Consider the following 13,986-nt stretch of genomic DNA (forward strand, 5'->3'; position numbering starts at 1 on the left):
CGCTTCCCCCAGCTTAGCTCTCGGTTTACGGGAATTCAAACGTGCGGACTAGTCTGCGGACATTTGATGCACGGTGTTGGATGACACAAAGTGTCTGAATGTTTAGTGGCGTTTTGATGGATGGTGTTGGAGGTGCCCTTATAGTTAGAGACAGATAAGCACCATCATGCCAGCCCCTAGCCACCATCAATGATCTCCTTCATGCCGCCGCTTCGGTCCTCGTCCTCTCCCATGTCTGGCGGCAAAGAGGAGTAAGACCCATTCGTCTCGTTTTTCTTTTTCTTAAGTTCTTCTTGACGCCCTCACAAGGTGGTGGCATCTGATTCGGCGTTAATGAAGGGTTTGTGAGATTTTGTGTCGCTATATCTATTGGTTCTCTCCGGATCTGGCAGTTGATGAGTCTATCAAAAAGAACAGTTAGTCGGTTACTGGTGCAATGACTTCAACATCGTCTTCTTGTTGGTCTGCAATATGATCTGGTTTCTCCAACTCTCTAGACCGGTGGTAACAGAGTGCAAGCCTCCACTTTGGGTGATGCTCCAATCTATGCCTCTTCAACAGTTTTTAGATATGGTCTCAAAGTATATTATGATCTTTAAAGCCTGATATGACAAGGACGTTTGCATGTCCCTTTTCTTTATTGTTGATTTAGTGTGATTTCTAATTTCTAACGGGACAACATATAAACGGAGTAAGAAAAATACTAGCACCTCTGATCCATACCACTTGTCGCAACTTTAGTATGTATAATTTTATGTTTTTTACGGGTCGTTCTGTGTCTAATTGTCTTTTCAATGTATAGAATTGACTAGTGTTTTTCATAGCAATTATGGAATAATAACATACCTTTGGGTGTATTTTTCTTTCAAAAGAAAAAAGCTGAGCTTGCATACAAACTTCACTGGACTGACTGATAAATTAATTCTAAATCCCGAGCGCATCATACAGAGGATTTCGAATCTTTATGCTGTAAAAATTGTTTTTCGGACGGTTGATCTTGGGGACACGTGTACGCACGGTTCCTTTTTTTTCTGAAATAATTATTGCTTAGGCGAGAAGTTTACTTCGTCCCTGGAAAGCCAAGTTACCGACTCACAGCTCACAGGGTCGGCGCTCGCCAAGTCCAATATAAGTGAGTTTAGCATGCCCAAAGGGGGAGGAAAGGTGTTAAACCCAGGGATCGTCTTCTCCCTCTTCTCTCCCCCCGTCCTCCTCCTGCGAACCCGGCGGCGTCATCTGCTAACCCTCGCCAGGACGGCGGCGCTCCGTGCCACTTCTCGCCGACTGTATGCACCCCCGTCCCCCGCCCCCTCCCTCCCCTCTCTCTCCTCACGAGCGAGCGCGTCCTCGTGTATTTCTCCCCGGGATTTTGCTTGGGGTTGGGGTGAAATAAACGCGTCCGCTGGCTTGTAGTCGTGTTCGTCGATTTGCTTTTAAGTAGAGGTGGTTGTCCACCGCGGAATCAGGCGCACATTGGATCGGCGGGGTCGTCTCTCCGCGCGCGTGTTCGTGATGTTGTTGCGGGTTTTTTTGTCGGGTATTCCTCGGCGGAATTTCCGTGGCTTCTGCAAGGAGAAGCATGGCGCTGGATTCGTTTATTTTCGACCGTCTATGGCGCTGGATTTGTAATACGTGAATGCTTATAGCCAGGCTTAATTGATTTTTCTTTGAAGTAGAAGTGGTTTCCTGCGTGTGCAAAACGATGTGGACAGTCGAATCGTGCTAATTTCGGATCCGGGATTTGGGAAACAATTCGGAGGAAACTCCTCCCTAGGGTTTACCCCGGCCCAAGGAGGCAACTCCCCCGATGCATAGTTTCGATCAGGCCTTGTTCTTATTTGGGACTGAATGCAGCTGAATACTTCTGGTCTACTCTAGGTAGGAAATCATGTTTCTGATTAGTTCTCATATTTTCTTATTTAGTTTATTTACCGGGGATTAGTTCGTTTATTTTATAAATGGTGCTTTTGGTTCAGATTATTGTAAGGCAGAAGATCCTTCTTCAAGGAATTATCGTTCTTCACATGACTGTAGCCTGACCTTTGATAATAGAACATTGCTTCTATGATCAAATATCACCTTCATTCTTGCATAACTACTAATTTGTTCTCTTTCAGAAAACTACCTAGTCTGTTCATGTTCTTGTATTGTTCAGACGTCCTGTTTTGTACTGATGGCTGCATGCACAGTTTTTGGAATCAGGCAAAGATGACGAGCAAGCAGGAGCCCTGGACTCGACTTTCCCACAGTACGAAGTTACCAGGATGGGTCGCGTACAATCCAAGGACCATGAGGCCTCCACCATTGAGCGGCGACACCAAGCAAATGAAGATTCTATCCTGGAATGTCAATGGGCTGAGAAATATTGTACAGTCAGGAGGTTTCTCTTCTGCATTGGCTCAGAGGGAGAATTTTGATGTGTTGTGTCTTCAAGAGACACATTTGAAGGCAAGTTCTCTTGTTTCCACCAGTTCAGTTTCACCTTACAGCGCTCCCTTAGGTCCTAGGTTATGCCACCTGACATGGTTGGTTTCAGGTATTCCAGTTGATGAATGTGTTTTTGTTCTGTTTTCAGGAGGGTGATGTTAAAGATTTCATGAACCTGATACCTGGGTATGAGTATAATTATTGGTCATGCAGTGTCGCGAGGCTTGACTATTCAGGGACTGGAGTAATTTCACGGGTATGGTATTTTTTTCGGTTAATGCTCAAGACTCATTTCACTCTGCATGCTTAATAGACATAGCATATCATTTGGTTTTGACTTGTGCCTTGCATTGCCCTCACAGGTAAAACCAATCTCTGTCCAATATGGAATTGGCATAGCTGAACATGATCAGGAGGGCAGGGTTATTACTTTGGAGTTTGAGAACTTTTACTTGGTGAATGCTTATGTCCCAAATTCTGGCCGTGGTTTACGTAGACTGGTATGACTGATCTTCCATTCCATTATTATTTCTGCTTTATGTTTTACTGCCATTGCTAATTTCCTTTTTCTTTCATTTGATCTTCAGGTTTACAGGGTTGATAGCTGGGATCCATCTTTCGCCGACTTTGTAGAAGTGCGTTCACTTTGCTAGCTTTCTGGTGTCATTTTTTGTTATATCTGTTGATCATATTTTGCATATTCAATATGTTTGTTATTCTATTGTTCTAAGTGCACATGAGGGATATTATTGTTGTTCTTATCTGCACTTTACCACAACTTCTGACCCCCATCTCCATCTTTTGTGATCTTTGAAAAGGTAGCTTTGCAACGCAAACTAACGTTAACCTTGTGTCTGTAGAAACTGGAAAGTTTCAAGCCAGTAATTGTTTGTGGTGATCTCAACTGTGCTCGTCAGAGTATTGACATTCACAATCCTCCAGTAAGTTCTCTTTCATCCCTGAAAGTTGCCATCTAAAAAATTATATCCTTGTGCTTATACATTATAGTGTTGTCATTGCCCTTGTCTTCGTAAATATTAATAGTCTATTGAATACAAATGGCTTTGATAATTTTCATGGTTTTCACACATTATCCACCCATGAGAATTTCAAGTTTCAACTCTTTAGATGCATGTGTTTATAGTTTACTGCTGTATTGGAACTGATATTTCTGCATTTGGCTGCTCTATCATACCTTTATTGAGCTTCAACTCTCTAGATGTATGTGTTGCAGAATTGCCTCATTATGAAACTTTCCACGTTATCTTTCTTTTTTCTGTGATATGGAACATAACTCTTTTTGAACATGTATGGTTGCACATGAAGCTTACAGAAAGTAGAAAAAATGGTCCAGGCTGTGTATCGGTTTTCTGAACATATTATTTTCCGAGCAACATTGATAATCTCCAACTTGCCATGATTTAGAATCAGATGAGAACGTGAATGCTCTAAATTAAGTCCATGACTAATCCATATAGGGAGATCTGGAGAATCAGTAAATATTGATGGTTCAGTTAAAACTGAAAGTGACTATAAAAAAATACTCAGTTTCCAATATTGTTATAACAATCAATAAAAAATGTTTAGAGTTGCTGTTTGCACTACATTTGCATCTCATGAGCATGGAACAGTTTAGGTTGTTCCAAAATTCTCTTATCATTACACAAGTTCCCTTTTTATTTCAATAGTCCATTGATGTAGTCTGGGCAGCTCCTTATTCAACACTGTTTTTCAGGCCAAAACTGAAGATGCAGGTTTCACAGAAGAAGAGAGGGAATCATTCCAGATAAACTTTGATATGAGAGGCTTCGTTGATACCTTCAGAAAGCAGCATCCCAAGGCTGTGGGTTACACCTTCTGGGGTGAAAATCAGCGGCGTAACAACAAAGGTACATCACTATCTTGGTGGATAAATTAATTACATAAACGAGGCAGTCTTGCATTTGCTTTCTGATTTCTGTTACCCTGGTACCAAGAAGGTATCACTGCATGCATGTCCTGAGAATCTTAGCATCTGTGAAACTAGCTATTCAATCATCCTCGAGTGAGGGATATTTCTCTGTACATTGAAATACAATAGGAAAGCAAAGAGCTTATATCAGTGGTTTATATATTTTCCAGAATTGAAGTATCTACCTTTCCCAAAATGATAGAAAAATTAAGGTTTTGTAATCTATCTAGAAAAAATAATGGTCAAAAGACTTGAGTTACAGCCCATGTATATTTGCGAAAACAAGAAACCTGATTCTTACTTTAAAAAAAAGTAGCAGAACTAAATGATTGTTTCTTTTTATCTTCTGTCAAAATGGAAGCTGAAGTCGTTATCCACTGAACAGGTTGGCGGCTGGATTACTTTCTTGCGTCAGGATCCATCATCGACAGGGTTCATGATTCGTACATCCTCCCGGACGTGACATCCAGCGACCACAGTCCAATTGGCCTTGTGCTCAAGCTCTAGCCTCTAGGCACCCTCAGTTGCTGGGGAAATGCTTCGTCAGGCTGAATCGTTTGCATAGTCAGTTTTTCCGTGGATTTTTTCTACTTAAAGGATCTACCTAGAGTAGTCTGTCAATGTTCTGCAGAGGTCTTGCGTATTTGTTATCTTAAGGCCTGTTCGGAGGCCCTCTGCTCCTCGACTCTGCTCACGGAGCTGCCGGGACCGTAGTTGAAAATTACGGAGCGGACGAATCGGTACTCCGCAGATCTTTCTATTTTGCGGAGCTGGTCGAGTGCCGAACGGGTTCTTACTATGTCATGTGCTCATTAAACTTTTGCAATGTGAATGGATTCTAAACCGGAGCTTGCTTCTACAACTGGGTTTCTCTCCACTAAGCCCGCTGTTAGAACTTTCTGATGGCTTTGTCATGTGCTTCCTTTTTGCTTTTGTTTGTTCGTTAGTTTGCTTGAGCCTCCAGGGAGGTGACTTTGCCATGTTTTTAAGCCCGCTGTCAGAACTTTCTGATGACTTGCCATGTTTTTTACAATCGAGCAGGACGCTTCTCAGCTGCTGAGAGACATAATTAACCTGATTTCAAGCATCGGGAGCAACCGGCACTACTGCACTCGGGCGTCTATTTGACTAAAAAGATTACTACTACCCCTGTTCCTAAATGCAAATGTTTTGAATGTTTCAATATGAACTACATATGGACTGAAATAAATGAATAAACACTAAAACGTGTCTATAATAAGACTATACATTTTTATATTTGAACATCTTATATTTGAGAACGAAGGAAATACTAAATAAACTTGACTATTTTGAATACTCTGGTTGTTAAGGAAGTTCAGTGCTGTCCATTCCTATGTAAGAGCATCTATAGCCAGATACAACAAATCTGATCCCTCAAAACGCCCCCGGACGCATGCATTCAGGCGCGTCCGTGGGAAGTGACTAGTCAGACCTCAAATTAACGTTTCCACAACTGGATACCTTAACTATGAGGCCTCTAATCCATTTAATTACATGCAACGTGATACCTAATAGAAACGGAGCTCGTCCGGCTCTGCCATGCCCATGTGTGGCGGCCGGCTACGGCCCTCGAAGTGTTGCTCCGGTCGCTGGCGACATAGAATAGGACAAGAGACACGGATCGGCTCACGGGACTCGAGGCGCTGCCATCTCTCATGCCCTACTCCTCGCCAGAGTCCCTCGTCTGCACGTCGCCGGTGGATGTAAGGTTGATGATGGATCCTTCGTGGTCGGAGGCCGGCACGTCCACCACGACAAGGTTTCGTTGCTGGGGGTTGCAGGCCGGTCGGATTGGTGCCGAAGAGTGTGACTCCACCTCGCCACGCCATGTTAACCTCTAACGCAGACAGGCCACAGAGGGCCTCCGACTCGGCGCACAAACATAAGGGGCTGCGCGTCCGCTACGATTTTCGAACGCCAGACGGAGCGCACCGCTTCCGGAGAGTGAACGGTGGCGCGCCTTGCGTCGGATCTAAGTGCCATTTGGGCGTACGCTATGAATTCTCGCCAGATCGAGTCGTCCCGTTGTTGGGCGTTCTCCTCGCGGGCGCGGCGAAGCATGATGAGGACGACCATCTCCTCCTCCGGCCCGACTGGGATGAGATGGTGGCGAAGGACTTGGGTCCGCTGCCCGCCATCCTGGAGAAGGCCGGAGATCGCCGAAAGTGAGCTTGGGGGCAGAGGAGAAGGGAGTTGTTAGGGCAACCAGATGAAGTCAAATATATCAAATATATGTGGGATCAGGGTGGGCTGAATCCGACGTGGCAGATGCGTCGGGTCTCCCCATATCCGCTCTAGATTTGGATTAGATGTGAGGAATGCCGGTCAGTCACTTTTTTTTAACTGGTCCGTCCACCCAGGCGTTTTAGTCAAGTATGAGGCCCGGCTGTAGATGCTAAGTGTGACAGAGTTGTTTTAAACCTCACTTTGTGCACATAAACAAAGTATCTTGAAATATGCAGATCAAATTCACGGTAATTAATCTCTTATACTCCCTCCGTTCACTTCTGTAAGACCTTTTAGACATTTAAGACAGCAACTAAAACAGTTCAATTTCAGCTGTCCTAAACGACTTACAAAAGTGAACAGAAGAAGTACAAGAGATTGTTGTTTATAAGAGTATTAGATTCGGAGCGATAAAACACGCTGAAATTAAGAGTTGACAACGCCGGTGCTGCAATACAGCCAGTAAACAGAACTAGGCTCAAAACATATGTACACAAGGCGCAAATCACTGTGACAAAACAGTTACTATCTACAAGAACGTCACATAACCTACAGGGGTCCTTCCGCATTTACCAACGCAAAATGGCACCTCCAAAACGGCCAAATGGTCTTCATCATCCTTCTCACATTGCCAGTGACTGGTTGGAATAACCAGGCTGCTCATAAGAGTACTGCATGCCATCTCTCACTCGGCAGTGCCTCCAGCCATTATTCGCGCCGCCATGCTCGTCGGCCTGGTACTTGGATTTCATGGCCTTTGAGCTGATGGGACCCCCTCGGTCTCTGTTCCTGCTGTTCCGCCTGCCCGACTGGCTGTTTCGCCGTCTCCAGTGCCCGTCTGAGCTGCCCTGAGCCTGGTTGTCAGACACACAGTAGCTATCTTTCTGGTCGCCCCATGAATCTGTCTGAATAGCTGGGGAGCCCCAGCCATAGTCATGGTTCCATGGGTCACCACTATTCATGCCCCAATTGGATGTGCAGGGCATGATCGGCGCCCCCCAGCCGCTTGTCTGACCTTGCTGTTCCACATAAGTGTCCCAGTTTCCTGAGCTTTGCTGAACAAATGTTTCAGCAGGCTGACTGACATAACTGTCCCAGTTCCCCGAGCTTTGCTTGCAATTTGCTTCAAGGAGCTGTTGCTCCACATGATTATCCCAGTTCACAGAGCATTGCTGACCGATAGTGTTGGTTGTGTCCCCATCACCCCATCCCGTGGCTGGAACTGGCTTGTCTGCAAAAATGAAGGAGTCCCAGCAATCTGGGGCGGTGTTGTCCCTTCTAGGAGCACGGCGCCGTGACCTCTCCAGATCAGCAACCAACTCAGGATCGATATATTCATCTGGGTTGACCACATCAATGTACATGTCTGGGTCAGGCAATGGGATGTAACAAGGTTGACCATGATATGCAGCACAGAAACGGTCCTTGGCATCTTTGAAAGCCTCGAATGCACCTGAATCATCCCAGTCAACAATATTCGTGTACAATGACATCAGTTTCTTGGCCTCACATAGCTTACCCCAGGGTATAGAACAAGCATCAATGCAAAATTTCTTCTCCCATAGTGGAACAGACACATTTCCACCACCTGAAAGTCAAACACAAACCATGCTTTATGAGTACAAGGAACTAATCTCTGATGTATAGAAAACACAACTTCTATTTGTTCCAAAGAACACTGATCAGAAAAGGAACACAACGAAATAGAGCAGCTAAAATTATAAATGAGCAGCCAAAAGGATAAGGGACCAACTAACAATGATGAAAATACAAAGTAGTAGTTTATGCACACAAATAAAGTAACCATGGTGCTTTAACTTATAAATGTTGAACTTATAAATGTTGATAGAAGGGCATGAAGCTGTGCAAGTTTGGAAAATGTCAATTAACAAGATATTTAGTACTAAAATGTGAGAAGCGAGAAGGCACTGCCAAATTTCTCACAGAGCAGGTTCAGCTTAGTTGCAAGAACTTTTTAGCATCCCGTGCATGTTCTAACATAGTCTCATGTTCATATATTCAGAAATTTCAGTATGTCGCAGGAAAGACAAATTCCAAAAACATGAGGGGATTAGGGCATCTTCATTTGCTCGGCGCCTGCGTAGACGCTTATGAATAAAAAAATACCATATAAAATAAGAAAGAAGCTTAGCGCTTTCTAACCCAACGGCAAGCGCTAACGAGGGGCGCTAATTAATCGCAGACAAAAACAACAAAGCCTTTAGTCCCAAACAAGTTGGGGTAGGCTAATTAATCACAGAACTAGCAGAAAAACCGATTGGTACATGCATGGCTGCGGAAAAATAAGGCAAAGCGCCCGCCTCCAGCTTTTGCGTAGCTGCCAGGTTAGACGCTAGGATTTTGTAGTCTAACTGCCGATCAAGCAGGATATTTATCCTAGCGCCCTGGCCTAGCGCCTGGCGTTGTAGATGCCCTTAGGGCATCTCCATTGCTGGGCGCCTACGTAGACGCTTATGAATAAAAAGATAATTCTCAGAAAATAGGAAAGAAGCTTAGCGTTTTCTGACCCAACGGCAAGCGCTCATGAGGGGTGCTAATTAATCGCAGAACTAGTAGAAAAACCAATTGCTACATGCATGGCTGTGGGGAAAAAAGGCAAAGCGCCCGCCTCCAGCTTTTGCGTCGCTACCAGGTTAGACGCTAGGATTTTGTAGTCTAACTGCCGATCGGACAGGATATTTATCCTATCGTCCAGGCCTAGCGCCCGGCGTTGTAGATGCCCTTATAGGATACCAAATAACTCATTACAAACAAAGAGAACTTCCAAAGAGCTCATCCAGTGTTGTACACAGAAACATCATATTAAACTCTTTACTTGAGCACTGGCAGAGCACTTGAATGGGATGATGAGTGGTTGAACCCTATCTATTTTTACAAGACTTAAAATGTTGAGCAGTCATTAGTATCACTGAAACATAATTCTCCTGTTTAGCAAAATATGATATCATATCAGCATTCTTGCAAAACTGCAAAGAACACTCACACAGATAATTCTTCTAAACAATTCGCATTGAAAGATCAGAGCTCCGTTGAACATGTAATGATCAAGCGATGTGTTAAACTCGACAGTTTCACAATGCAGACCAAAGTTACTAACTAGGGGTTCAAATATACGCCTAAACACAAACAAATAGTTGACGCATAAACATTTGTTAAACATTAGCTCTACAATTTCTTAGATGCGGATTCATATTTTCATCAATCCAAGCTAAGCAAATGCACAAGCATCATTAGACCCATGAAGCAAGCAGTAAACCAGCATAAGTATCCACGCACGTCATTTTCCTTGCAGTGTCGGCGCATACTACTACTTGCATGATGTTACTACCCACATGCCGACCGAATTTTACCCAAAATGTCAGTTACCGCGTCTCGACACTGCCAGGAAGACACGGATCGTGAAAGGGAGAGTGTAGCCTACTCCCTGCGCATTCTTCTAGATTTCCAACTCAGGAAAGAAAAGGGGAAAACGACGCGACCCCTCCAAGCCAAACGGCAAGCGCGGAAACAGACAAGGCTGCGAACAAGACGAGGACGGATCAGGAGACGCACCGTGAGCCTGGGAACGCGGAGGCCTCCAGCACCTGCCGGCCTCGGCCGCCGCCCTGTCCCAGTCCCTGTAGCCGGACCGCCTCTCCGCCATGGACGAACCGCCGGAGAACCGGGACGCCCCGCTCGCCAAGCCGGGAGCTTTCCGCCCTCGGCCCTAGATACCACCACCGGGGCACGCGGCGAGGCGCCCTCGGCCCTCGGGGACCGGTCGATTGGACGGGCCGCCCCCGCGCGCCGGAATCGTGGCAGCGAGGGGCGGAGGCGATCCGGGAGCCCCGAACGGCGCGCGCTCGATCGAGCTGGATGCTAGGGCCGGCGGTGGTGAGCCGATTGGGCGGCGAGAGCGACGCGGCCGCGGGGACCGGGGAGGCGATCGAGATGCGGGCGGTGGCGGGGCGGTTTGGGTGCGGGTGCCGCCGTTGGTTTCGCGGCCGGAGGGGACGGGAGGGTGAGGGGGCGGATTAGAAATAAGGAATTCGTGTGCGTGTGCGCTTTGCCGGTTCGGATGCGTGTCAGAGACGAAGACGGGTGTTGTATGCCACGAGCGCGCGGACAAAACCGACCAAATATGACACGGTCTAAAATTTCGTACTCCACTCTGACTCTTTTGCCCATGTCTCTAGTCTCAACTTGGCTATGTCGGATGTCTCATCAAAAAGAAAAAAGAAAAACTATGTCGGCAACATTACTTTGGCGTTGCATGAGAAAAAGGCTAGAGTTGGATCATACTCCCTCCGTTTCAAAATAGATAACTCAACTTTATATTAACTTCTTGCTATCGACATCCGTCGCTCCACATGATATCATGTTTTTAAGAACACGCAAACCGTGTATCATATTTTTTATAAAAGAAAGCAAAAAAATTACAAAGAAGGTATACCACAATGAATTCAAAGTAGCTAGCCATCTTCACATCGAGGATAACAAGAACTACTCCCTCACAAAACTATCTAAGCACACTGCATTCGTAGCCCTTCATTATAGAAGTTCATCTTTCATTCACATTGTTAATGCAATTGATGATTGTTGTTTCTTTATACTGTTAAACACACGAGCATTGCGTGGTTTCCACATGCTCCAAGCGATGAGAGTGGCAATATAATCGAAGCCTTTCCTTCATCTTTTAGGAATCAATCTTATGGATCTCAACTACCACTCCTCGAGGCAATCGGTGGTCAATGATGTTGACCTTCTCCAACACAAGAGGAGCAAAATCTACGATGCCTATGCCATTGATCCATCGATCTCTCCAGAAGAGCACATATCTCCCATCTCCAATAAAGATGCGGACCAGACCGTCGAACACTTGTCTCGCCTTGTCATCATTGAGCGGTGGCAGCCCCTGCCAAGGTCTAAGTTGGTCGGATCTATGCAACCATTTCCATCTCACATGCAAGCCAGGGCTTGAATATGAAGATCTTTGACACCTAAGCCACCAAAACAGGTTGGTCTACAAATCCAGCTCCAAGCCACAATGCCACCATTTACCTTGTGAGAACCAGCCCAGAAAAAAGCTCGCATCCATTTGTTGATTTCTTCAAAAACCCAAACCGACGGGTCTGGCACCAGGAGATGATGAGTGGGCTTAGCTGCGATGACATATTTGACAAGAATCAAGCGCCCGGGTCTGGTGATCAAGCCACGTTACCATGCTAGAACAAATTCCCTAACACAGTCAAGCATGGGCTGCCATTGCACTCTAGTGAGCAGGATAATACCTAGTTGAAGGCCCATATACTTTGTTGGAAATCATAGTAGAATACAAAACAAAATCTTCCCTATGAATCAAGAACCAGGATCATTATGAAGATGCATACAAGGTTAGATCTGATCGTTACCAAATTTGAGTTGCAGCAAAAGAAGAGTAGATGAAGATCGTTCTTAAAGTCCATCGAACCATCCCACGGACGGTCCCTCGAACGAAGATCGAAAACACGATCTCTCTATGGATTGCACACGTACGAGATCGACGACCCGGCAGCGCTTCACCGTCCAAAGATAGGCATTGCCGCAGAACTAGAGGAGGGAGGAGCAGCCTCGCGGAGTCTCTATTTTTCCAGAGAACTAGAGAGAGGGAGAGTCGGAGATAACGAGAGAAGTTCTGTCTCAATAAGCCCCCCTTGGGTATATATAGGTGGAGGGAGGGGGGAGGATGACTTGGAGGAGGGGGGCAGCCTATGGAACCTAGAATAATTCCAGGGGCTCCCGATAAATCCTGAAGACCATATACATAATTATTTCTCCTCTTGGAACTTTTCCACCTCTCCCATTTTTTCTGTTTTCTTCGAAATGCTTTTGATTTCCCGAAACACTTTCGGTTCTCTTTCAAAACAATCTCCGCCACCTCCGAAACTTTTCCGGTGATATTCTCCCAAGATCCTAACCCTCTCTCAAAGTAGGCTTTCGCCCCGCTTTATAAATAAAGCAACGGTCCACACGATCCAAGTTCGACCAACACCCGATAAATAACGGCTGGGGCCATAGCACAATCAAGCCCAAGAAAGTATAAAAGAAATAGAAAAAAAGAGCCACCTAGTGGCAACCGCATAGAGACACTACGGGGACGATAGTCGACGCGCCGAAGCCAAAAGTGCATCCATCATCAGGCCAAGGCGATCGCGATCATGCTGCCTCGAGAGCAGGTGCCAGTGCTGCAAGAAAGCAAGAAATTTGAAGAAGGAGTCAGATGCCTTCTTTGGGAAAACCTTCTCAATCACCATCTTATTCCTAGTCGTCCAAAGAGTCCACGACATCGCCGCAAAAATAAGCCAAAATAGGCAGCGATGCCGTGACGGCTGTAGAGATCTAAGCTGGAGAAACTCCGCGAGATTTAGGGCTTCCCAGTCAGGCCCCAATGCCTCGCAGATGTATGTCCATAATACCCTTGCTGCCGTACACGAGAAGAGGATATGGGTCCCAGTCTCAGGTACTGCACAGAGAGGGCATAGACCATCGCCAGGTCCGTGCCGCTTAAGTACCTCCGTCCCCGAGGGGAGACGATCCTGTAGAAGTTGCCAAACAAAAATCTTGATCTTTAAAGGGACGGGGTTTTCCATAGAGGGGAAAGCCAGGGAGTAGTTGGAGGCGGGCAAAGGGCATGGTATGCCGTGCTCATTGAGAACTCCACCGTCGGCATGGGCCGCCATGAAACTGTGTCCGGATAATTCGGAAGCACGAGTGGCAGGGCGGCCCGCAGTCTAGTCCAGTCGTTACTCTCGGCTTGTCCGAAGGTGCGACGAAACCCAAGGTTCCACTGTCCATCTTGGAAGGCAGTGGCCACTAGAACAGATGGATCCACATGTTGGAAATATGCCCTAGAGGCAATAATAAAATGGTTATTATTATATTTCCTTGTTCATGATAATTGTCTATTGTTCATGCTATAGTTGTATTAACCGGAAACCGTAATACATGTGTGAATACATAGATCGTAATATGTCCCTAGTAAGCCTCTTGTTGACTAGCTCGTTGATCAATAGATGGTCATGGTTTCCTGACCATGGACATTGGATGTCATTAATAACGGGATTACATCATTAGGAGAATGATGTGATGGACAAGACCCAATCTTAAGAATAGCACAAGATCATGTAGTTCGTTTGCTAAAGCTTTTTTAATGTCAAGTATCATTTCCTTAGACCATGAGATTGTGCAACTCCCGGATACCGTAGGAATGCTTTGGGTGTACCAAACGTCACAACGTAACTGAGTGGCTATAAAGGTGCACTACAGGTATCTCTGAAAGTGTCTATTGGGTTGGCACGAATCGAGACTGGGATTTGTCACTC

At 45.6% G+C, this 13,986-nt stretch overlaps 2 protein-coding genes across 2 annotated transcripts; one reads left to right on the top strand and one right to left on the bottom strand.

Moving 5' to 3' along the window:
- The first annotated feature begins 1,127 nt into the window (after nucleotides 1-1,127).
- Nucleotides 1,128-5,237, top strand: LOC119269291 (DNA-(apurinic or apyrimidinic site) endonuclease, chloroplastic-like). The gene is made up of 8 exons (XM_037551086.1): nucleotides 1,128-1,286; nucleotides 2,190-2,448; nucleotides 2,576-2,683; nucleotides 2,790-2,927; nucleotides 3,015-3,062; nucleotides 3,288-3,368; nucleotides 4,163-4,316; nucleotides 4,764-5,237. Exons 1-8 carry the CDS (start codon nucleotides 1,144-1,146, stop codon nucleotides 4,883-4,885), a joined length of 1,053 nt encoding a protein of 350 aa, XP_037406983.1. The 5' UTR covers nucleotides 1,128-1,143; the 3' UTR covers nucleotides 4,886-5,237.
- A 1,630-nt stretch (nucleotides 5,238-6,867) lies between these two features.
- Nucleotides 6,868-10,684, bottom strand: LOC119269292. The gene is made up of 2 exons (XM_037551087.1): nucleotides 10,199-10,684; nucleotides 6,868-8,213 (listed from the first exon to the last, which is right to left on the bottom strand). Exons 1-2 carry the CDS (start codon nucleotides 10,287-10,289, stop codon nucleotides 7,249-7,251), a joined length of 1,056 nt encoding a protein of 351 aa, XP_037406984.1. The 5' UTR covers nucleotides 10,290-10,684; the 3' UTR covers nucleotides 6,868-7,248.
- Nucleotides 10,685-13,986: the final 3,302 nt, after the last annotated feature.

The sequence above is a fragment of the Triticum dicoccoides genome, chromosome 3A, assembly GCF_002162155.2.
Source record: "Triticum dicoccoides isolate Atlit2015 ecotype Zavitan chromosome 3A, WEW_v2.0, whole genome shotgun sequence".
NCBI classification, from domain to species: domain Eukaryota; kingdom Viridiplantae; phylum Streptophyta; class Magnoliopsida; order Poales; family Poaceae; genus Triticum; species Triticum dicoccoides.